Source organism: Aethina tumida, chromosome 5 (genome assembly GCF_024364675.1).
Source record: "Aethina tumida isolate Nest 87 chromosome 5, icAetTumi1.1, whole genome shotgun sequence".
NCBI classification, from domain to species: domain Eukaryota; kingdom Metazoa; phylum Arthropoda; class Insecta; order Coleoptera; family Nitidulidae; genus Aethina; species Aethina tumida.
The window spans coordinates 23,181,445-23,205,971 of NC_065439.1; the positions used below are offsets into that span (position 1 = coordinate 23,181,445).

General features: G+C 26.7%; 1 protein-coding gene across 2 annotated transcripts; it reads left to right on the plus strand.

Annotated features, from left to right (window-relative positions):
* The first annotated feature begins 288 nt into the window (after nt 1-288).
* Nucleotides 289-21,328, plus strand: LOC109594481 (ras-related protein Rab-37). 2 transcript variants are annotated; one of them, XM_020009702.2, is made up of 7 exons: nt 289-662; nt 3,214-3,423; nt 6,243-6,353; nt 14,941-15,049; nt 17,120-17,230; nt 18,366-18,507; nt 18,562-21,328. In XM_020009702.2, the coding sequence occupies exons 2-7, from the start codon at nt 3,214-3,216 to the stop codon at nt 18,668-18,670; spliced, it is 792 nt and encodes a 263-aa protein (XP_019865261.1). In that variant the 5' UTR covers nt 289-662; the 3' UTR covers nt 18,671-21,328. The 2 variants fall into 2 exon arrangements, with proteins under 2 accessions (XP_019865261.1, XP_019865262.1); XM_020009703.2 differs by lacking the exons at nt 289-662; nt 3,214-3,423; nt 6,243-6,353 and adding exons at nt 11,753-12,008; nt 14,540-14,650.
* The last annotated feature ends 3,199 nt before the right edge of the window (nt 21,329-24,527 follow it).

A 24,527-nucleotide genomic window follows, 5' to 3' on the forward strand; every position in this document is an offset into this window, starting at 1 on the left:
TGAACATCATCATTGGGAAATTAATGGAACAAAAGAAATTAAGTTAATAAAAAAGGAATCAGTTTCAATCAGTACTTGATCAATCCCCCTAGTTTTAAGAAAAGCTTTCACTCTTTTTAATTCATTTAATATTATTGGACAAAAATTAATAGTAATTTGAATTTCCTACGCAATCTTTAATCTAACAAATAGGCATTTTCACAATTCATTCATATATACGAATAAACTCAAGCTTGTTTAACGGATAACAAAGTTCCCTTCCAAGATTTATTGAGACCTCAAATTCTCAACTTGTTGCACCGAAACATCGAACCCCCGACCGTCCGTCGCGACGACCAAATTCCGTCGTCGTCCTTAACGCCAACACGCCTCTGAACACCCGTACGTAGACCGTTCATTGATCCTGTATCCTCGTTCTATCGCGCCAGGATCAACATGGCGGTGCCCTGAAAGCGTTTAACGATCGTGAGCGGCCGAAAACGCGGACGCGATTGCGGGACGATTTTCCGAAATACGGATTTATGTATCCGGACGTGGTGTGCAATAACTTGGTGACGTCATGCGCATGAAAATACCAGTCTACGGTGGTTGAACGTGCCGACATATGTTTTGACTGGTCGGCCGATTTGTAAAAACCGACGTCTACCTCCTTTCAACAGCCGGTATGTGCATGTGCAACTGTTTAATTTGTTGGGTCACACCGTGTCTCCTTGCCGTTGCTATTGAATTCCTGCTGCCTATGTTCCTGCTTGTGTGCCAGTTGTTTTGATTGCATGTGTGTGTGCGGGAAACCGTCGCTACTTAATTACTTGCTATCAGTATTTGGGCCCTAATTTGGTGATCCAGTCACAACGACGATCAATTGCACAGATGTTGGGGGATTACAATACAAACTGTTGATTGACTAGCACGCTTATGGGGAATATCAAAATAAAATGCTCTACTTTATTGCTATTCCAACTTTCTATTTATAGAAAAGTGTGTACAATATTAAAAAATAATTCAACTTTTTGAGAACAAAATTATTAAATAACATCAATAAATAATAAGTTACTTATAAAATACATTTAAATTTCAAACGTCCAATTTAAATTAGGATATATTAAGCTAAAATAAAACATATGTTATATTGTAATATGGTAACCGTTGAATGTCAAAATGACCTTTTTATTCTCCTAGAGCAATGCACAATCTATTTTTATTTTACATCATGAGTACAATCAATGAATAAACTAAATTTATTTATTTTATTATATTTTTTATTAACTTATGTCATAATTTAATTCAAATTAATTATAAAAATATTAAATTCTAATATCTTTATTTTTAATAACAATAATAACAGTGGGTTTCAGTGTTTTTACTAACAAAATTAAGAGTTTGTTTTCAATTTTATTTAGTAACTTCTATATAAATCAGTCTTTTGAGCAAAATTTGGGAAAATTAGATTTTAATTAGATCATTTTGTTTAACTAAATTTTTTGACTATTTTCATAGATTTCATAGATTTCATAGATTTCATAGATTTCATAGATTTCATAGATTTCATAGATTTCATAGATTTCATAGATTTCACAGATTTCATCGATTTCATAGATTTCATAGATTTCGTAGATTTCATAGATTTCATAAATGATTTTTCAAGAAATTAGTATTAGTAAAAAAATAAAAATCCATAAAGTTATTAAAGTGTAACTATGTAACAGTATGAATTTAATCGTATGGATTTTGATCGTATGGAAAATGATCATATGGAATTTGATCCTATGAAAAATGATCATATGGATTTTGATCGTATGGATTTTGATCGTATAGATTATGATCGAATGGATTATGATCGTATAGATTATGATCGTATGGATTTTAGTCGTATGGAAAATGATTGTATGGATTTTAATCGTAAGAAAGATGATCGTATGGATTTTGATCGTATGGAAAATGATCATATAGATTTTGATCGTACGGATTTTCATCGTATGGAAAATGATCGTACGGATTTTAATCGTATGGAAAATGATCGTATGGAATTAGGTCACTTTACGTTTATAGAAATTTCTCACGTTTTTAATGAATTTTTGAGATTTTAGTAGCTACCACTCGTAATTGTAGCAATTAATGCACCCAAGAAATCTCGAAAGTATGGCTCATTAGTATTTACTACTTATACGGGAAATTTTCTTCGAAACTAAATTGTTCGAGAAGACCGAAATTTCTTTCAATTTTGCTTTCACAAGAAATTTTTTCACAATAATTTTCACAAGAAATTTTTATAATTAAAATTTTTTTGGTTATAGAAATGTAATAAACCGCTTGTCTAAAATAAAATCTTAAATTTAGCCACTCAGTTATTATCATTTTTAACATGGCAAATATGAATAATATATTTGTGAAATAATTATAGCATTAATTATAGTCCACTGGTTAAAGAAAATCTTCTATTTTATTCATTTATATATGTAACATATGTATTTTTTGATTGAATAGAATTATAAAAATTAAAATGGTGGTTTATTTAAGTAAGATAAAGGATAAAACAACAAATCTGGTAATAAAAATATATTGATTTGAATATTTATTTGGAGTTACAAAAATCCTATGATAATAATCATAAAAAATATATTAACATTTTTAACACCATATGTTAATTGCATATCACAGTGAAATTGTATTTGTTCAGAATAAATAAAAACAATATTGTGACTAAATGGTTATCTATATAGTTCATTAATTAAATGAGTAATGTTTCCATAACAAAACTTGACTAAATTGTAAAACGTAAAATATCATTCGAAATGGAAACTCTCATTAAAATTCTTAATTAATAAATTCCTAATTATCGTTTCAAATATTTATTCTGAGAGATCAAAGGAACAATCTACATTATATTTCGAGTTCTCTGTTTATTCTGATCTAAAGATAATTATAATTAAGTACTTCATGTCGACCATAAGTTAAACAATTTTCACAAGTGGCCTAATTGTATTTTATTGAAGTTCATTTTTTTAATACGAAGCTAGCAATAGTTTCTTTAGTAAAACTAGCAGGAATTTGATGGGATCGCATTGTAATTAAAACCGGTGTACGTACGGTTCAAATAACGAACCAATTATAAATGCAAACGAGTCGATTAGGGCCCATCTTATCGCGTAACGGTGTTCCAGTTTTGCCCGAAGCATGTCGGCAAAAACCATGAAAACGTGTGTTGCTTTCCAGATGCCTAGCATGGCGACGGACGACAGCATGGACGACGACGTGTTCGAGTCGCAGGATGAAGCGAACCGGCTGGGTGTTGTGGAAAAAGTGGTCCAGGAAAAAACCAATCATCCCTCGCCGACCGGCTACAGGAACTATCAGCCGCCCGCCGAGGTGCTGAAGCTGTGCGAAACCAACGTCATAGAGGATAACGAACAAATCGTGCACAAGGTAATCGAATCACGATGTTTGCCAACATTTAACTTGTGCGTCAAAGTATGGGATGATTTTAGAAATCGGTAATTTATTAAATCGCAGATAATTTAACTTTCCAATTACATTGTAGTAATGTTTTCCTGTTAATCATTATTTGTATATAATACAAATATTAATACATAATTAATGTAAATAAATTAACATTAATATTCTAATTACGTTTACTTATGGAAATTTATTTAAATATTAATTCACATGAATGGATGAATTATTTTATTGTTGAAAATGTACTTTAAAATACTGATATTACTAAATTTACAATTCAAATATGAATTTTCATATTGATATACAATTTTTAATTGTATAATTATTATTAATAATATAAATACATTAGTGACCAATAAAGGAGGAGCATAAAATTTCTTCTATAAATGAAAAGCAAAAATATACAAGAATTTATCATAGAAATTATATATAAATAATTGCTCTTTAATTTAATTAATATTCCAAAAATTTCAGATGAATAAACTGCTTAATATATTTGTCAGTAATTTTCGATGATACATAAAAACATGAATATACAAGAAGATATCGAATAAATATTTAAATTACTCTATAATATAATTAACATTCCAAAAATATCACTTGAAGAAGTTTTTTATTTGTTAGCGATATTTAAATACTTCATATCATATTTTTGTATTTTAAAATGTTTCTTTAACAATTTAATATTTTTCTGATAAACTAATCTAAATTACAAATTAGATAAAAAATAACATAAATATATAAGAATATCTCAATTAAATATTTAAACTTATCTTGTCACTCAAAACCATTCTTTTATATATTTACTAATGATATTTAAATATTTCATTTAAACATTTTTGTATTTTGTCTGTTTACTTAACAGCTTGATAATTTTTGATAGGACGCTTGTCTCAAAGAGGCTTTCACACTTTAGTGAGACCAACGTTTAGTTTTGTATCGCATATTGATTGAGAACAAATTCGAGACACTCACGAACAGAACCCTCCAGACAGACGAGATCGAGATCTTTAATTTTCTAGACAACGTTCACGTGATACTGACACACTAACACAATTAAGATCCTTATTTCTCCCTTAATGGAATTCTATGTTAGAGACGCTCCTAAAAATAGAACGTGAACAGTCCTTCAAAGACTAAAGGTAATTACCATGAATACACGACCTAATACAAAGTTTTATTAATTTATTAACTTTGCTACAATGATTATAAAAATATCACTGACTTTTTTGCCAATATTATATATTTCTAATAGATTTTGTAGACTATAAATATAGTATATATAGTAGACAATGTAAGAGATAAATGATTCATGTCAGTGATTTCATTTACAATGACTGAGTTCTGACAATGCCTTAATTGTTTACACAGCCAGTTTGCTAAGATGTTATGAAAGACTATTCATCATTAAACTACTAATCCTTTTTTAACAATTTTGATTTTCTGACACACAAACACAATTAAGTTCCCCTAATAGAATTCATTATGGGGGCCTGAAAAGGTATATTAAGTAGAAATCAATAATCAGTTAATTCAAGTCAGTGAATTCCATTTCATTATTGGAAAGTTTTTAATTGTGTCAAGGATCAGTGATGTTTTTAAACAGAGTTATTAAAAGTTTCAAATGTTATTTTATACTTCTCAAATGATGACAAAACGACAAAAGACAATGAACAAAATGTTGACAAAGCTTCTTTCAATAAGCATTTATAATCAGATTTCTGATAACGAGTTTTGTATAAATTTTAATTTCAAGTATTAATTATTTTCACTGTTATGGAAATATATTTTTTGTTACTTACTCTCTTGACGCAGCTTAAATTTTATAATAAAATCGACTAAAATATTGAGATTATTTACTTATTCATTATTTAATTAATTCAATTTAAATAAACTTTACTAATTTAAATTTTTTAAAGTAATATTTTAATTTGTATGAATTTTTTAAATTAAGTTTTCCAATTTTATAAATATATATTAATTATTTTTTTAATTAAATTGATAAATTTTAAATGCATAAATTAATAAATCTATAATTTTTTAAAAATTAATTGTAAATTTTAATTTTTTTTTAATTTTACAAATTTTAACTTTAACTTTTAAGCTTAAGCTTTTTTTGAATTAATTTTTAAAGCTTAATTTTTAAATTTTAGAAATTTAAATTACAAATTTTATTTTTTTTTATTTGATATTGTTGTTAAACTTTTATTCTCGACTCTTTAATATGCATTTTATGCCAGGATATAAATGACGTTGATAAAACGTTTCATAATCTCTGTATAACCTGATTGACATAAAATCAATCCATTACATTTATTATATGTCAATCTGCAGCATGACTTATACGTTAAATATAATTTTATATACCACCAAAAATATATCAAAATTTGATTGTCTATGCAAATAAATCCAGATTAACTTTAAATACTTTATAACTTGGGAACAAAAGCTCGCCATCGGTTTAATTAAAAATTTAAAATTCATTGCTTCCATCAGACTTAAAAGTTGAGAACAGAACCAATCGGTTCAAGTTTCTTATTCTGGGCAAGATTAAATTGATAATAAATCAAACTTTTAACAGTTTTTCTGAAAACTTGATAATACGACTCGAACGACCCAATTATTTCATCCAATCTCATCAACCGACTGAAGCGAACAAATTTTTATCAAATACCACAATTATATTTACGTTCCCTGAAAGTTGCGAATATAAGATAATTTTTCATTAAGAAAACAAGCTAAATCAATTACAGAAACCGGATTGTCAATTGGCGTTCCCTTTGTTACAGACAATCCTGTTGGGCGACAGCGGCGTGGGGAAGACGTCTCTGTTGGTAAAATTCGACACGGGCAAATTCCAATCCGGAAATTTCTCGGCAACCGTCGGAATAGGATTCACGGTAAGTTCGTAATTGTGTCGTTATCAAATTTACGATTGTACAGTAACTGTGAACAGGTGAAGCAGCTTTTAATTTGGAAAGATGCGGATTAAATTAGGAAACACTTGCGTCTTGTTTGCGGGAACTTTAAGTATCATAGACCACAAATTTAGTTTCCAAAGTCTCGTTATTAACAACAAGTTGTTATGTTCGTGGAAGCGTCAAATTGGAGATGTTTTGTTTGATTTGCTTTCATGTGTGTTCAAATTGGTTTGAAAGTCCCTTAGAACCCACCACTGCAATATTTATTTTCGATTGTCTAAATACCGATATCAAACCGGAAAATAATCATTCTGTTTGTATTTTGATTTTCGCTTGCTTTATCGTCGATGCTGACTATAGTTGCCCATAACGTTTACAATAATTACACACGCATTAAAGCACGAAACAACCGAATCATCAATTAGTGGGGAGTTTAAAGGGTGGACGAGGTTTCCACTAGGCATAAAATTGTTTGTCGGTTTCGATCGACAAGTACTCTCGCTCTATTAATAACCTTTTATCATCCTCGCTATGGGCTCTTGGGATATTCAGGATAACAGGATAGATACATATCGAATAGGGGCGCTTGGGTCTGTTACTTACGTGCAAAAAGGTCAAGGCGATTAACAACGGATTTAAAGTGGATCGGATTTAAATGCGGGACACAAACTTTACCTTAAAACGTTTAAATTAATTAAATGAGTTTAATTTAAAGTTATAAACTCTAATTATTTGTATGAATTGATTTTTTGGAGTATAAACGTTCTGCTATTATATTATATCTATATATAATTTAAAAACTACAATCATAATAAGGATCTTAAATAGCTTCTCACAACCACAAAAAATATATTAAATTCAAATTTTTTAATTATGTCCAATTATATAGTATTTGATTAAAATTTTATAATTTGTATTAGAATTTAAATTAGAAATTGCTATTCATGCTGAATTCACTAGTTTATATTATTAAAATTTCAGATTTTGTCATTTATTAAATTTGCTTTTACGTTTCTACTAATTTAAAAATCTTATGAAATTTCTATCCTATATACCATAAAAAATACAAAAAAATTTTTTTTTTTAATTTAAAAATTACAACAAATTTGAGATCTTAAATGCCATAAAAATGTTAAAAAAGCTTTATTTTTAAATTAGAAATTGTTATACAGACACAATTTTCTAGTATTTGATTAAAATTTCAGATTCTTTAATTTAAGGTGAAAATAATTATTTTTTTTTAATTAGGAATTACAACAAATTAATTCTTAACTACTATTTCAAAAAATTATAAGAATAAACGTAAAAATTATAAGAAATTTACGATATTAAATAACGTTTCAGAAAAAAGTTTTTATTTTTTATTATTCATTAAATTAAAAAAAATATATTAAATTCTGTATTAAATAATAATTAATAAAAGGCGAAATTATTGATAGAAATTTGAAATTATTAATCATGATAAACTTTTTAGAATTTGATTAAAATTTTAGATTTATGGTTCTTCATGTATGAAATCGTTCCATATTTTTGATGGATTTTAAAAATTAAAATTTATTGCCAGAGATATCGAAATCAACAAATCACATTTATCGTTTTATTGATACATGAGAACCAATAAACTAAGAAATGTTTCAAAATAACATTTTTAAAATTTTATTATATACTGAGAAAAATTATTCATACTCTCTCATTATCTAATTTCTTAGAAAAACTAAAAATATAAAAAAAAACATAAATAATAAAAATGGAAATAAATATAATTCCATATAATAAAATTAAAAATCATTATAAATTTATTAAATTAATTATTTTTTAATAAATTTTTAACTTTTTTGATTACCTGAATAATTGAAAAGTCAGGTTGAAAAAGTTAAAAGTTAAACAGAATATTTATTTTTTTAAGTTTTAATTAACTTTCATCAAATTGGCTACTTTGTAATAAGTCCAGAAAATTTATCATATAAACTCTACATACAAAATAAAATAGAAAATATATTATGCAGTAATATTTTAGATCAAATAAAATATACTAATCATTAAATGTTATAAAAATTAATTAAAAAAATTTGATATAACTTAATATATTCACATTATTAAATTTAAATAATATAAAAAACAACAAGATTTTGTAAAAAATTCTATCCAATAAATATTATAAAAATTAAATGTGATTTTTAAAAAAATATGTAAAAAGGAGCTGCCTATTGTTTGATATTATATTATTAAGTAGAAAAACACAAAATGTCGCTGTAGAATTAGAACTATTTGTCCTGAAACAATAAATATCAAAATAATCGTGTCCTCCTCGAAACCGTCACGCATTCATGAACAGTTTAATCTCTCGATATTTACACATACCCCCAAAACGTTGGATTCACCGGTAGAGCACCGGGGGAGCCCGAACGCCGTGCGCCGCCTCAACTGCACGCCGTACCCATGGAAACCGCCAAAATGGGCGGTCGACGGCGCAAAATCAAAAGATTTTCGTTAAAATACGACCGATATGAATTCCATGTGGATGGCAAATGTGTATTGGAAATGGACCAAGATTGATATTGGTCGCGGTAACGGCGGGACACTTGTTTGTTCGTTTTGTGTGCTTGTGCTTACGATACGCGTGCCATTGTTGAGGAAGTGAGTTAAATGGTTTGGGTAAATGAGTTTGTTGCCAATGTAGTCGGTTTTTATGGAAATTTGTCACCGTTTCGTTTTATGGTATTTCATTTAAATAAAATATTGAACAAACAAAAATAAGATTGAAAATTTAATTATAAAATTAATTATTTTATTCTTTACTTTTAACGAGACTATGACTAGTATTTTAACAATTTAACATTAAATATTTAAATTACGTTTTTAAATTAAAAAAATCATGAGATAATTATATTAAGACCATTTTAAAAGAAAGGAATAATTATTATTTAATACATATTTTTTAAATTTTTTAAAATTACTAGGCAAATTAAAAAAAAACTAAAAAACTAACAACTAAAATTAGAATGTTCGTAAATTTATAATTTTCCATTTTAGAAATATTTCTAAGAAATCAATTATTTTTTTAACAATCAAATAATCATCAAAAATATTTAGAGAACTTATAAATACTTATACTATGACATTATTCAACTACAATTAAATTGTATGATATACATACATAAAATATGTTTTTATACTACATTTTTCAACTAAATACATTGTAATTCTTTAATTTCCTTTAAAAATGTAATCAATTATAAATTATTTTAATATAATACACATATTTTGTCTCATTTTAATTTAATTATATAATTTTAGAGAACTTATAAATACATAATTCATAATTCAACTACTATTAAACTTTAACAATTAAATTGTAGTATACATATACTTAATATATGTTTTATCCTACATTGTTAAAGTCCTACTTTGTAATCCCTTAATTTCCATTAGATAAAATAAATGTGAATATGTTTACAAAAGGCTTGAGGCGATTTTGTCAGTAAAACTTTCACGATTAAAGTTTAAAACTCTGTTTATTTCTCTTGTTTTAAAACCTTTGAACTCAGAAAAATCCCTTTTATGTATCTGGTCCTTAATTTTAGATATTTCTGTAAAATCCTGGAGAGAAAAGTTTTATTATTAAAATTTATTATTTAATTAAAATATAAGAGGACGTGGATAAATGTAATTGTGGATAAATAAAATTGTTATTTATGTTTTTAATCTACACATTTGATCTGTCAATTACATTTGAATATAAAGAGTTCTTCTAAATTAAAAGCTACATATTACTATTACTTCAATATTTGATTAAAATATCGAATTTTAGAAAATTCTGATATGTTTTTAAGCTACATATTTAATTTACCTAATATAATTAAACATCATATAAAATTTTCCTTTGTAAGCTCTTAATTTCCATTAGATAAAACGGAAGTGCGATTTGCAAAGTGCTTGAGGGGTAGTTCTCAGTAAAACATTCACAATAAAAGTTGGAAACTCTTTGTTTCTCCTATTTTAAAACCTTTGAACTTCCACCAAAACCACTTTTATATATGCGATCCACAATATTAGAAATTTCTGCAGAGCCGTTCCAAATGAAAACCTACAAATTATTTAACTTAAATATAAACATGTAAATGAACTTTATTCAACTAAAATTAATAAGTTTAGTGTTTTTTCTGTTGTTATTCTAATTTTATGTATTAAAAATCCCTTTCAATATTAAAGTTGTTATATATTATCTTCAGTTCAATTCAGAAAAATAAATGTAAGATTTTATAGAATAAGAATATAGTAACTTTTAAATTACTGTCTAAAACAACAATATTAAATAAATATTATTTCAACATTCACATTAAATTATGACTGAAAAATGTTAACATTTTAAAAAGTTACCATAATATAACTTAAATTTCTTGTTAAAAAGTTAAAAATGTTACTTTCTGACTCTTTAATTCCATTAAATAAAATTAAAGTGATTATATTTACAAAATTCATGATGAGATTCTCTCAATAAAACTTTTACAATAAGAGTTGGAAGTCCTCTTCATTTCTCCTGTTTAAAACTTTTAAATTTACATTTCAGTAGAATCAAGTTACAAATTATTTAATTGAAATATATATATATATATATATATATATATATATATAAAAATGTACATGAACCGAATTTTTTGAAAATGACAAAATAATTACGATTCCTTTACATAGTACATATACATAAACAGTTTGGAATATGAATGTACTGATTTACGCGACGCCAAATTCATATTTGGCTGTAAAACCAAAAGAGTCCGTAGATTTACATAAACGAAAGACGTTTTCATTCCCAAAACCAATTTGCATTGCAACAACCCGAAAACTTAATTGGTCCCGTACAACAAAACAATTTCAGTCATCGGATTAACATCCACCACCCCACGGCGTCGACCTGCGAACACCTAATTTCAATTCGGTGCCATCGCAACCGGAGCAATTCCACCGAATTAATTAATTTTCGTTGCCCGTCCAGGAACAAAACGCATCCTCTCATTCCCATCGTCCTTCCATCAAACGCGTCACGCAACATTCTCCGGAAATTTTACCAAGGTGGATGGTTTTTAGGGTTACCTCTTCGAGTTTAATTGAAAACCGACACAAATTTTTTGTAACTTGTGACCTGCAAATCGATAGATAAACCGAAATAAGTCCGTATCGGAGTTCCGCAGGTAATGAACATGTAAATTGGAGTGTCTCCGAAACGCGGGCCACCGATAAAAACGTTCGCACATGCATGGACAATCGACGCGAAAAACAAACAGGAGGTGAAACGTTATCGGCGGTTAATAATACCGAACTATTTATCGGCGCTCATTAGTATACGTCCAGAACAACGACGGAACAACGCTATGTGCTTTCGCTACTTGTACAATCTGTTGCTGAGCGTGTGCAAGATGTGGTTTTATTGAGGCCACAACGGGAAAAATGAACGGGGAAGATAATTACAGACGGGTGGTGAGAGTGAGAAGTGTCAGACGGCACAATTGCGGCGATTCGAACGTCGATTTGTCCGACAAGGGTGCGGGTGATGAAGCTGTCGAGGAAATTCGGGACCCCTACATGCTCAGGAGGAAGGAGTCCGCCGACAATGTGTACGATATGTTTGTCAAGGTAAACGTTAACCAGGTCGTTTTGTTGCTGGTCCGAAAGAAACTTTGTGCCCTAGTATGACATTCATTGATAAATTAATATGACTAATAAGTTCATTTGATTTCATATTTCTTTAGGAGAATAATATGAATAAATAATATAAATTAAAATAAAATTATATTATTAATTTAATTAATTATTACTTAATAAAATACATAATTTAATTTATCTAAAATAGTTCAAAATTCTATAAAATACCACAATTAACTCTTAATATTCCTTCAATGTATTTAGATTAAACAGTTGTATATTTAAAAAAATAAGGTTAATATATTTAAGAATTAAAAATTATAGAAAAAATAGATTGTTTTTAAACCCCAAAATATCAATAGAATTGAAATAATTCGAAATTAATTATATTAAAGTAACTGTTTATTAATTTTAATTTCAGTTAAATATATAATGTTTCTAAATTAAATAAAATTAATTTAATATTTGTTAAAGAGTGAAATTATTATTTCCTTAAATTTTATTAATTATTCAGCAGTGATGTTAAAACAATACTTTTGAATTAAGATTAATTGTAAAAATAAAAAAGTTAATTATATTATTAATAAATTTAATATCATGAAAAATAATTAAAGTAAAAAAGTAAATAAATATATTTATTAATAAGCATTTTGGACAAACTTTTAAGATTTCTAGACCAAGTAAAATTTAAAAAGTGTTATAGAATGAAATTAATCATTGCTTAAATTTTATTAATTAGGTAGTGATGAAGTTAAAAACAATTATTAAAATAATAAAATATAATAATAATTATTATATTAATTATTATTATTTAATTATTATTATTAATTATTAATTATTTTAGAGCATTTTTTATAATTATTCAAATTTCTGCAGAATTATTTAAAATACTATAAACTGAGAAATTTACTATTATTTAAATATGGTAATAAAATTTAAAATAAAAAACAATAAAAATAATTTTTGAAAATATTTAATTAGAATTTTCAAAAGATAATAATTATAAAATTAAAGAGTGAATTAAAAAATTAACATAATTTAAATTCTTCTAAAATTATTTTAAATAAAATAAAGTGCCTAATTGACTATTATTTTATTAGTCTTTCTAATTATTTAGTTCATTAAAACAAATAAATTTAAAACTTAAACAAATAAATTTTAAAATAAAAAAATACTATAAAAATGATATTTGAAAGGTTTTTGACTACAATTTCTAAACATTTATAAATAATATATAATAATAAATAAATTCCTGTAAAATTACATAAAATACTGTAGAATTTGACTATTATTAATTAAATTATTAAAATAAAAAATAAAAATATTTTTAAAGTTTTTAGCTAAAATTTTCAAAAGAAAATATTAATAAAAATATGCGATACATTAAAATTATTATAACTATACCTATCTGACTTGATTATATGATAATAAATAGAAAAAAAAAATAATTAAATTAAATTTATTAAAAAATAAGAATAATTACAAAAATAAAATTAAATTATTATAATTAAATGAATCAAATTTCTATAAAATATTACAAAATGGAAACTAGTAATTCTAATTAATTAAAATAATATATTTAGAGCGTTAAAACAGTTAATTTCTATATAATTACATATATATATTTTTTAAATTAAAATATATTATTATTATTAAATTAAACTATAATTTTCATTAATAAAAAGGTTAAAATTTTATACAAAATAACTTGTTAATGTTAATTTTCTTAATTAAATTGAATTGGGAAAAAATAATATTTAAATGTAAATCATAAATTAAAATATCTATGCTTAAAAAATCTAAAAGTAATAATAAACAAACAAAATAAATAGGTATCTATAATATATAATATAAAATAGTATTTTTCTTACTACCTCGGTCGAAAGTACGTATTTTGCTCCCCGGTTCCACGACAGAAAAAATATATTATTATATTATAATATATAATATAAAAAATATACCAAACTGAAAATAAATAAATTAACAATTAAAAATTTAATAATTTAGATTTATAGTTTGTAATAAAATGAATACATAATTAGTTCATTAATTCTAATACGTCAAATGGTATATACTGATTACATTTCTGAAAATTTTAACGACGATAAGTGAACATATGAATTTTGTTGTGTAAATGAACATACACAATCCACAACATTTGATTGAGTGAATTGTTGTCCTTGCGTCACACTGTTGACAGTAAATACCATATGTGTAGGTGTCTAATGATAAGGCAATCGTAAATCCGTTCGTAAAATACAAATAAAACGATCCATGCACGTTTGTAAAATGTTAATTAATTTTCATCAGAACACATGATTGTAGACAACCATACCAAAATACTAGTTTGAACAAATTGAACAGTCCATGTAGGCGCCACCCCATTATGTTAAAATTTCCTAATTAGGGCACAAACTGTAAATTATTAATTACCTCGGTTCGAATTGAATCATATCATTCGACAATAACGGCACAAAGTTTCAATTGAAACACCGCAAAATGTAACATTGATGGAAAATTAGGTGATGCTCCTCGGCGATTCCGGTGTGGGAAAAACATGCATACTAATGCGGTTCAGGGACGGACTGTTTTTAGGCGGCAACTTCATATCAACCGTCGGCGTCGACTTTAGGGTAAGACATTTTTTTTTATTTTCCGTTCATCCAAACATATTTATTGTTTGATTCGGTACGCTTCCGGAGCACAACGTAAAAATTTCAATTTGCGAGATTCAATTATGACCGTTGCAAATCCGACGAACGTGTGTAATTGTTTAATTCGCCCTGTTCCCGTTTTTCGACTTTAATTGGAAACTCCCGGTGTCACGAACGTTGATTTTCGAGCGTGGCGAATTAGCTTTCGTAAATCTTAAAGTGGAAATTTTAATTGGAAACCGTTACATTTTTTTATATTTTATTTTCAGAATAAAGTCGTTTCCGTCGATCAGACTAGGGTGAAATTGCAAATCTGGGACACGGCGGGACAGGAGAGGTTCAGGAGTGTTACTCATGCTTATTATCGAGATGCTCATGGTAAGTATTTTACATTTATTTTAATAAATAAATATTTTTTTCTCAATAGATTATATTTAATTTAGGAAAGATTTCTATTATTAAGTAATGGTAAAATTTAAATAATAGAACTTAATATACCTTATTGTAAATTTAAATTAACATTTGTTGCAATAATGAAAAAAATGAATTAATACAATTTTAATTAATTTCAAGAAATGCAAACCATAATTAATATAAAACTATTTTAAACAATATTTATATTATATTTACTCGATATTATAAATTTTTAAATGCGAATCAAAAATTAAATACAAATTTTAAAAACTAAAATACTTTTTAAATATGGGAAAATAAAATATATAAACTAAACTGAACTTTGAACGTAAAATTTGAAATAAATAAAACTGCATTAAAAGTAAAAATAAAGATTTAATATAATCCACTATTATAATTCAGATTATCAAAGAAACTTCAGAATTTGTTCTTAAAACAATTTTAATAAATAAATAATATATTTTTAAAGAATATATACAACTTAATTTACATCTACATATATTTAGCTTTTTACTTAATATTAAAACTAAAAATTCAATAACTGTAAAGCTAAAATAATATTAATCTAAGTAAATATATATTTATATATTTAATTTAGTAATTTGTCAATATATTAAAATATATATTTGATAAATTTAAATATAAAAACTATAATTATAATTAAATTTAAATTAATAACTTAAAAATATCTATATATACCTTGAACATAAAATTTGAATTAAAAAGAAATATTTATAATTAAATTAGTATATATAAAAAACTGGTAATTAATTTCGTATTCTTAAAAATGGTGAATGCGTTCCAAAATACTCGTATGTCTTAATTAATTAACAAATAATTATCTTATCTTTGATATTATAAGCAATTTTTTTTTTATCTGGGTATAACTGAATAAATCAACGATTAAAGTATGATTGGTTTTATTTATTATTGATAAAAATTACTCAAATGGCAAAAATAATGGCAATTATGCTTGGTCCTACTAATATTAATAATTAATATTAATCTCAGACTTGCCATTTATTCTGAACTTGCCTTAAGTAAAGTAATAAACCGATAAATAATAATTTGTCATATCTAGATGAATAAAAAATTTAATATAACCTTCGAAATCAACAAATTTGTCTAATAATATATTTTTTATAAACTATGGTAATTTGCAAGTATAAAGGAATTTGACACATATCATAAATAAATAAAACAAATAATAAATACTTGGTATAAAACATGAAACTAAATCATCCTTCTTTAACTCTTGTGAACACGTATCTTTTTCTCTCATTTTTCGCATTTTCATTTATTATCTAATTTTGATTTAAAAATTAAATTGTTAATAATTTAATTAACTAACGATTAAAAACATGAAACTTTTTAATTTATTTTTAATGCTAAATGTGTTTCAAATATTAATATTAGTTCCATCTTTTTACATTGATATTAATTACATGTTTCAATAATTAAAATCCAATGCCAGTTTTATATTTTTATTAAACCTACAAAGTTTTAAAATTAATTGGTAAATTAAGTTGAAAGCATTACATGCTGATTTGTTCCAAACAATTCGCGGTTTTATATTTATCATATTACTATTTCATAAAAGATAATGCGAATTTGCAAGCTTAATAATAAAATTTGTTTGAAAATTACTGAATACAATTAGTGACAGACAATCCCGCCATCATATTCCATAATTCCATTATAATATTATCTTTGACACAATAGAATGAATTTGTTAATTGAATTTTAAAATCGGTGCACATCATCGGTTTCGAATCCATATCGTACCGGATCGATTTTCATTTAACATTTAGAAATTCAATTTTCGGAACCGACCAGGGGGAGAAATGTTTCGGTCTGATTATATTTCACAATGGATTTTCAACAATCGCTCGTGTGTTAATTCCGTCCCCTTCCACATAGGTACACAACTTTATTTATCAACTATTTTTTTAAATGCACACGGTGTGTTGTCTCATGCAAATATAATACTATCTAGATGATTATTATTAAATTGAATCACTACTTTTGTTACAGCTTTGTTACTTCTCTACGACGTCACGAACAAAACGAGCTACGACAACATTCGGGCCTGGCTTGGTGAAATAAGAGAGTATGCACAAGACGACGTTGTGATTATGTTATTAGGTGAGTCTTTTTATAATTAAATTAATTTAGAAGTGGGCCAAATAGTGGAGTTTGTCAGGCACATCACAGAATATACTTATCGAATAGATACAGAAAGAAGATATTATTATTAATTTTTTTTATCTTTATATTTTGAATTTTAGAACCTACTAACTAAATCAAACCGGTTATTTAGATGTAACTACAATAAATAAAATAATTAGAATAGATAAAATAATATTTAATTCTTCATTCGCGGATATAAATCTGAACAACGGTACAATATCCTTTGTAAACGCGCCGTCAAATAAATATTAAAAATACTTTATTTTATCCACTGTTAGAACCATTTTCAACAGGTATTATTCAAATTTTTTTAATAAATCAGTAAAGTAACCTTTAAAATACCATGAAAAATATGATTTTGATGTTTAATAAATGTTTAAACATCGTGAATGCGCAAACAAATTGTATAATTACAACTACATCCAAAAGGCAATTAGTTTTATGTTTTCAAATATCTTATCCTAATTCATTTGAATATTTTAATTAAGTTTTTTGTTTCGCATCCACCATTTTTACAACTGTTGTTAAAAATGGCGAATGCGCAACTAATCCAATAATTAGTTACTATTAAACAAATTCTATGAATAAGTTGATTATATTAAATGTAAGTTATTTTATCCGCTGTTAGATCCATTTTTAACAGGTACTATTTAATTTTTTTTTTAATTAATCAGTAAAGTATTTAAGTATTTCGTATATTTGTGTCACTGAATTATGGGAATTTTAATTTATTTCCATTTGTGGGTAACATTAGTTTTCAGCAAAAATAAACAACATATTTTACATATTGTAAATTTGAAATTCATATTTTTCGAGAGACATTCCTTTGGCTATTTTTGAGATTTATTTTTTGTTTTCTAAATTAAATAATTGATTATTTCTTTAATTTTATATTTTTATTACCTTTAAAAATATTTAATATTTTTTCAATTTTTTTTTAATTTTTTTAACCTTGATTGTTTGATTTTCTAAAAATCTAAACCATTAATTTAATTTTTTTAAAATTATTTTGCTTTTTGTAATTTTTTATAAATACAATATTTATTCGATTATTGCTTTAGTATTTTTTAATATTAAAACATTTTTACAGGCAATAAGGCGGACTGCGGTTCCGACAGGGCGGTGCGACGTGAAGAGGGCGAAAGACTGGCGAAGGAATACAACGTGACGTTCATGGAAACGTCGGCCAAAAGTGGACAGAACGTTGAGCTCGCCTTTTTGGCAATAGCGAGGTTGGTTTTGGCTGCGTTCCCTCAGGTTACGTTCTCATCTCCGATTCGTTTCAGGGAACTGAAGTATCGACAGAGTGGCCAGCGGGACACCAACAAGTTCAACGTGCAAGACTACGTGAGGGAGCACACACAAAAGCCGCAGTGCCCGCCTTGCAACACATAGTTAAGTTATATAGTGGATCCACAGTTGTAAAACGGGGGACGAGAATCTCCCCCAGGACGTTGAAATGCAAAAATGTTCGTATTCGTATCGCCAATTTGAGTACAAGCCTTAACGAGCACCGTTTCTTATGTAATTAGTTGACTAAACGAATATTGCTACGAAATATAGAAAATTAACGTTTTGTAATAACGCTGTAACATAGCTTTAATTATGACAATACATATTTGATACTAGAATACATTTTTTTGTATTTTAATGTTTTACCAATTATCGGTGGATTCACTTAGCTTCAATTGCAGTACGGTACTTGTAAAAATATGTGCTTTAACATTGATGAAACAATACTAAAATATATTAACACCAAAGGTTTTGACTGATTTTGAACAATAAACGTGTTATTGAAGAACACCAATAACATCAAAAATTGTTGTAAAATGTTAGCATATGTGTGTGAAACTCAAAGAAAATATTCTTTCACAAAAAGTACTACAGTATTACTGTATAGTGTACCAACAAATTCACTTATTGTGTGTAATATTATTGACTAGTGCTTGGATTGCTGTCAAAATGTAACGTAAATGCAATAATAAACAAAAAACAATTTTGTAACATTTGAAATAATTGAAAGTATCATCGCAATCCAAAATTTATTACTAACCCAGTGAGATTAAATGTAGAAACTGTTAGAATGTATTTTGTTACAAGTATGTAATTACTGTAAAATACTAGTTTCGATTATGAGCATGCTATTAATTTCGTGGGATATAGTCGATATTATGCAATGTATTTTCACCCCAGATGTCTAAATGTCAATTTTCCTTTAAGCTTAAGGCAAACCGTTTGGACTGAACTAAATAATCAGTAGTTGTTGTTTAGATTCGCATATCACCTTATATAGAGAAACATTTCAGAAAAATAGTATAAAATTATAATATATATTAACAATTGTGTGGATAGAAAATATAAGAAAATTTATGCTAATATTTATCAGAGTTGAAGATACTAGGTACACAGTGTCTGCTATAATAGGGACATTCTAATGTATCTTTGACATTGAACTGTTAAGAAAGTTATAAAAAATGTTGGATAAAAACTATATAAGCAGTTTATATATGAAATGAAATTGCAAAATAAGGATTTATTGTATAAACATATCTTAAATATTTCGTCTCCACTTGTAACATTTGAATTCGAAACAATCTTTCTTATAGAAAGCAAAATGCTGTATAATTTAAAATATTATTTTTTTAAAATTTAATTTTTTTTCCAAATTTTAATATTTATGATTCAATATTTAAAAAAGAAAAACAGAGTAAATATTTTGAAGATAAATATTAAATAATATACAAAATTATTTAATTTTAAAAAATATTAATTTTGAATCATGATTTTGAACAATTTTAACCAATAAAAATTTTATGTTTATTAAAAATAACAATAATAATACAACAACCTTAAGGTATATCACTGAATTAAGTACCCCTGGGTATAAACCAAAATTTTATAAAAAATTATGGATATCAATAATTATGTGGAAAAAATTATATTCTTCTTATGAATTTATTTTTTTTTTAATCAAGATATTTATATAATAAACTCTCTAAAATTATACAAATTATCTTATTTTCCAATATAGTCGAATATTATGCTAATACTACTATACTTATAATAATACTTTTCTTACCCACATTGTTCTAGGGTAATTTCGGCACATGATTCATTAATTCTACCACGAATTTACAATAATTTGTGTTTTAAGAGTATATATACTGTTGAAAAATACAATAATTTGTACTATTTTAAAGTTTATTACATAGACCACTTAATTAAAAAAAATAAATTAATGAAAGAATATGATTTTTTCCACAGAATTTTGAATATGCATATTTTTTATGAAATTTGGTATATATCCATTTCAGGATGTGCTTAATTCACTAGTTTAGATAGAATTGATATAAAAAAAATATGATTTCTTCAATTTCTATCTAAAAATTAAGCAGTAAGTTTTGTCTTTGAGCCGAAAAAACGTGTAATTTTGTCTAAAAGGCCTTACAATTGAACAAAAAAAGGACAATGGGACACACTGTATATTAATTATTATAATTGTATGATTTTCAAATTTTACAGAATTTTTCTTTCTAATTATGGGAATGTGGAAATTTATTTATATATCTTAGTTTTGCCATTAAATTTCATGTAGCCTTTACATTAAAATAGAAACAGGTTGTAAAAAATTTGATATCATGTATATAACAAGAAATCACTTTATGGAAGTTTAATTCTCAACATGTCGATAACAAAGATCTACTAAACTGGTCCTCTTAAAGTAGACACTCTGTATGAAACATTGTTTAAGGATGTTTATTAAGTTTCATATTTGGAGTTTATGTAAATTAATTTTATACATCTGAATAATTTGTGACATTGTTAATTAAATAGATAAAATTTAATATATATTTAAGACTATGTTCTCAAATATTAACACAAACCATATGTGTATATAAATAATTAGAAAATGACCAATGTAACCATCTCATATCCATCTGTAGTTGAAAAAGTAATGCAAATATCTTTTTAATATAGTCGGTGTGCCTAATGCAGATGTAAAATTATACAAGACATATTCATATATATCTAATAAACTAAACATAACTTGAAGTTTGTTTTATTTATTTAAACAATTTCCTTGTTAATCACGACATTCTAATTATTATATAAATGACAACAATTTATGACACATTAAGAAAAATGTCTTATTCATCAATTTTACTTTTATTATTTCTCCAAAGTATAACAAAAATAGATTCGTCGACTGAAAGTCAATGTGGAAGTACAGTTTTCTTTACTACATGGTAATTATAAAGCAGAAATTTTTTTAATACCAAAATGTTTAATTATTCATATAAAATGTGATATCTTTAATAAATTTTCAGTCCTGAATATATAGACGCTGGCCGTAAGCCAAAACTGACGTGTCTCTTCAAACCCGACCATTGTCTCTACAAGGATGCCAAAGAAATGAAGATTATTATGGATCTTGGACGTCAGTATCAAATAAGCAATTATTCACAATTTGTCCTTTACACTAACTGATCAAGTTAATTTACACATCTTCACATTATTACCAGGTTCCACGTTTAAACCCGAAGTATCAGCATCAAATAATATAATCCAATATATTGTATTACCTTATTCGATTGAACCCAACACAATGGTGTTGTTCATTTGCGTCGCTATTGGTCTCGAAAACGATGGCCAGGAATACAATATAAGCGCTACCGTATGAAGGAAGTTCTAAATTTATTTTGTATTATAAGTCATTATTTCAGTGTTCTCAATCCGTGGTGGCGGCAGAGCCAGTCGTTTACATGTTGTACGACGAATACCGGTATGCACGTGAATTTTATAGGATAAACGTTTATGAATCATACCCTCTGGATGGGCCCCATCAGAATTACAAGCATATGTCTTTCCATTGGACTTGTACACCTCTTACTCAACACGGGATTTGTCCGAGCTCTATGATCGATGATCCAAGTTACAAATAGTATAATATTACACATATTATTTTAAAAATGTACAATTTTAGCAAAGTACGAATACGAAGTATGGAGTAAGCGGCGTGGTGAAAATATTGTAATGTACAGACTTGAAGGTAAATCAAAATATGGGGTCATAAACTACTATTCACAGATAGTTGAGGTAACCAAATTTGCCCCTGACTTCTATATTTTGTAGGTGTTTCTTTCCGTTAAACAACCTTAAAGTCACATTGCTTAAAACTTCTTTCAGATGTATTAACAACTGTTTCCCAAATCAAGTGAAAATAGTTCCAAGAAATAACATTGTACTAAAGGCGCACTGTTATAATTTATGCGGACCAGAACCAATATTATGGAAATGGTCAATTGCATCTAGGTCTCACAATTTGACAGAAGGAACGGACTTTGTGGTGATTGATACTGTAACGACCATTTTACATGGTGTGACAAAAGGTGGTCATACATATACAGCAAAGGCCGTTATTATAGGTACGCTCCAATCTCCCAAATATTCGAAATGTCTACGAACTTTTTTCTTAGGACAAGAGGGAGCTGCTATAAAAACTCTAGAAATACCCGTAGACCCGTATGTAGGCGACTGTTACTCAAAACCTAGAGTTGGAAAGCCACTAGAAACCGAATTTCAATTTTATTGTGTATCTTACCCTATGAATATAGAGCATGTTAAATTAATTCTCAAATTTCCCAACGGGAAAGGTAATAATTAAAATTACAACGACATATTCACCTTCAGACTGTTTGCAGATGTTGTATTAAGTAAAGGTGCACATGTAGAAGATTTATCTTGTCAATTGCCGACAAACCCTAATATTTATCTTCAATTAGATTTTAATAATGGAATTCAATTAAACATGAAAGTGCAAGATGTGCAAGTAAGATGCTTTCATTATTAATCGCAATAAGTGAATATTATATCACATAGGTGTATGGTCCTGAGACACCACTTACTCCAGAAGAAATGTCCAAAAATTTGACAAATAAATTAATGAAATCTCAAAAGGATTTAGAAGATAAAAACTATGACAAACTTCTTTTAGATTTGGTAACAATGAACTACGAATTAGAAATACAAGAATTAAAAGATCCAGAGAAATTTAAAGACATTAAGAAAGATATAAATTTAATGCAATTGAATATGTTAGACGTCGTAATACATTGATGGTACATTTATGAATCACATCTTAGTTTTTACTTTTAGCTACCTCTAACATCTGATGATTCGATCCAACAGGTCGCTCAAATTACAGGGGGCATAGTTCAAAGTTACAACACATCTGATTTGGACGTAACTAAATTGGCAACAGAGTTATGCAAAAAATTGTCCGAAGAGTATTACTCCTTATTAGAAAATAAAGAATTGGATGAGGTGGTAAAATCGGATGAAGAAATAATAGGGTAGATTGAGACGTTTCAAATTATGTGTCTTATTAGTTTTCATTTTCAGTGATCTCGTCAGTTGTTCCCAAGGGATTTTTACTCCAAATTTTGATATGTTATCGACTACAGAAGAGTTGGATACTAATACTCTAATTCCTAATACACGCTATCCAATGTTGACTACAAAAGCTTCAGCAATAATATATTTTACTGAATATTATCCTGATTATGCCGATGACATGGATAAACTGATCTATTTTCAAAAGGAGGTAACAATTCCAGTTATTGTATCTAATGAATTCTAACTGAAACTATTTAAGTTCCATGAGATTGTGTTGAATATGGAAGACACATGCTACATAAATGGTAAATTGCTTTTGAAGCGTATGTCGGACGGAGAAGCTCAGGAATCAATTAAAAAATCTAAACTCAATATAACAACTTTCAAAAATGTTGGGCCCCTTTTTCCAAATACCATCATCACAGATAGTCTGGTTCAAGTAAAACCATCTAAAGACTTCATAAGCAATCCAAATTCTCAAAATGTGGTGGTAAATATTTTGCTAGACAATTTTAAAAAATTTTTCAATGGTTATTTGTTTAGTTATGTACAACTAATAGTAACGCTTTCTGGTGGCTTATGAACGAAACCTTGAATACACCTTTGGCTATTTTAAAATTTAACTTTAAGACATCCACATTTAAAAGGCCATTCAAATTATACTTTAAACATAAATTCAAACAATCTGCTGTAAGTTACAAAAAGGAATCAGTTTTCAATAACATGATATCTTATCGAATAGGAGTTCCAAATAATTATAAAATTATTTTTAATGACATAGGCTCAGAAAATTATACGGTAAGAAATTCAAAAATTATACTGAGACGATTTAACTATTTTATTATAGGTTTTAGTA

Bases quoted from the DNA above. Each gene is read 5' to 3' on its own strand.
- LOC109594481 (XM_020009702.2), top strand. From the start codon at position 3,214: ATGCCTAGCATGGCGACGGACGACAGCATGGACGACGACGTGTTCGAG. The intron at 15,050-17,119 runs GTAAGTATTTTA...CTTTTGTTACAG, and splicing joins TTATTATCGAGATGCTCATG to CTTTGTTACTTCTCTACGAC. The intron at 17,231-18,365 runs GTGAGTCTTTTT...ACATTTTTACAG, and splicing joins CGTTGTGATTATGTTATTAG to GCAATAAGGCGGACTGCGGT.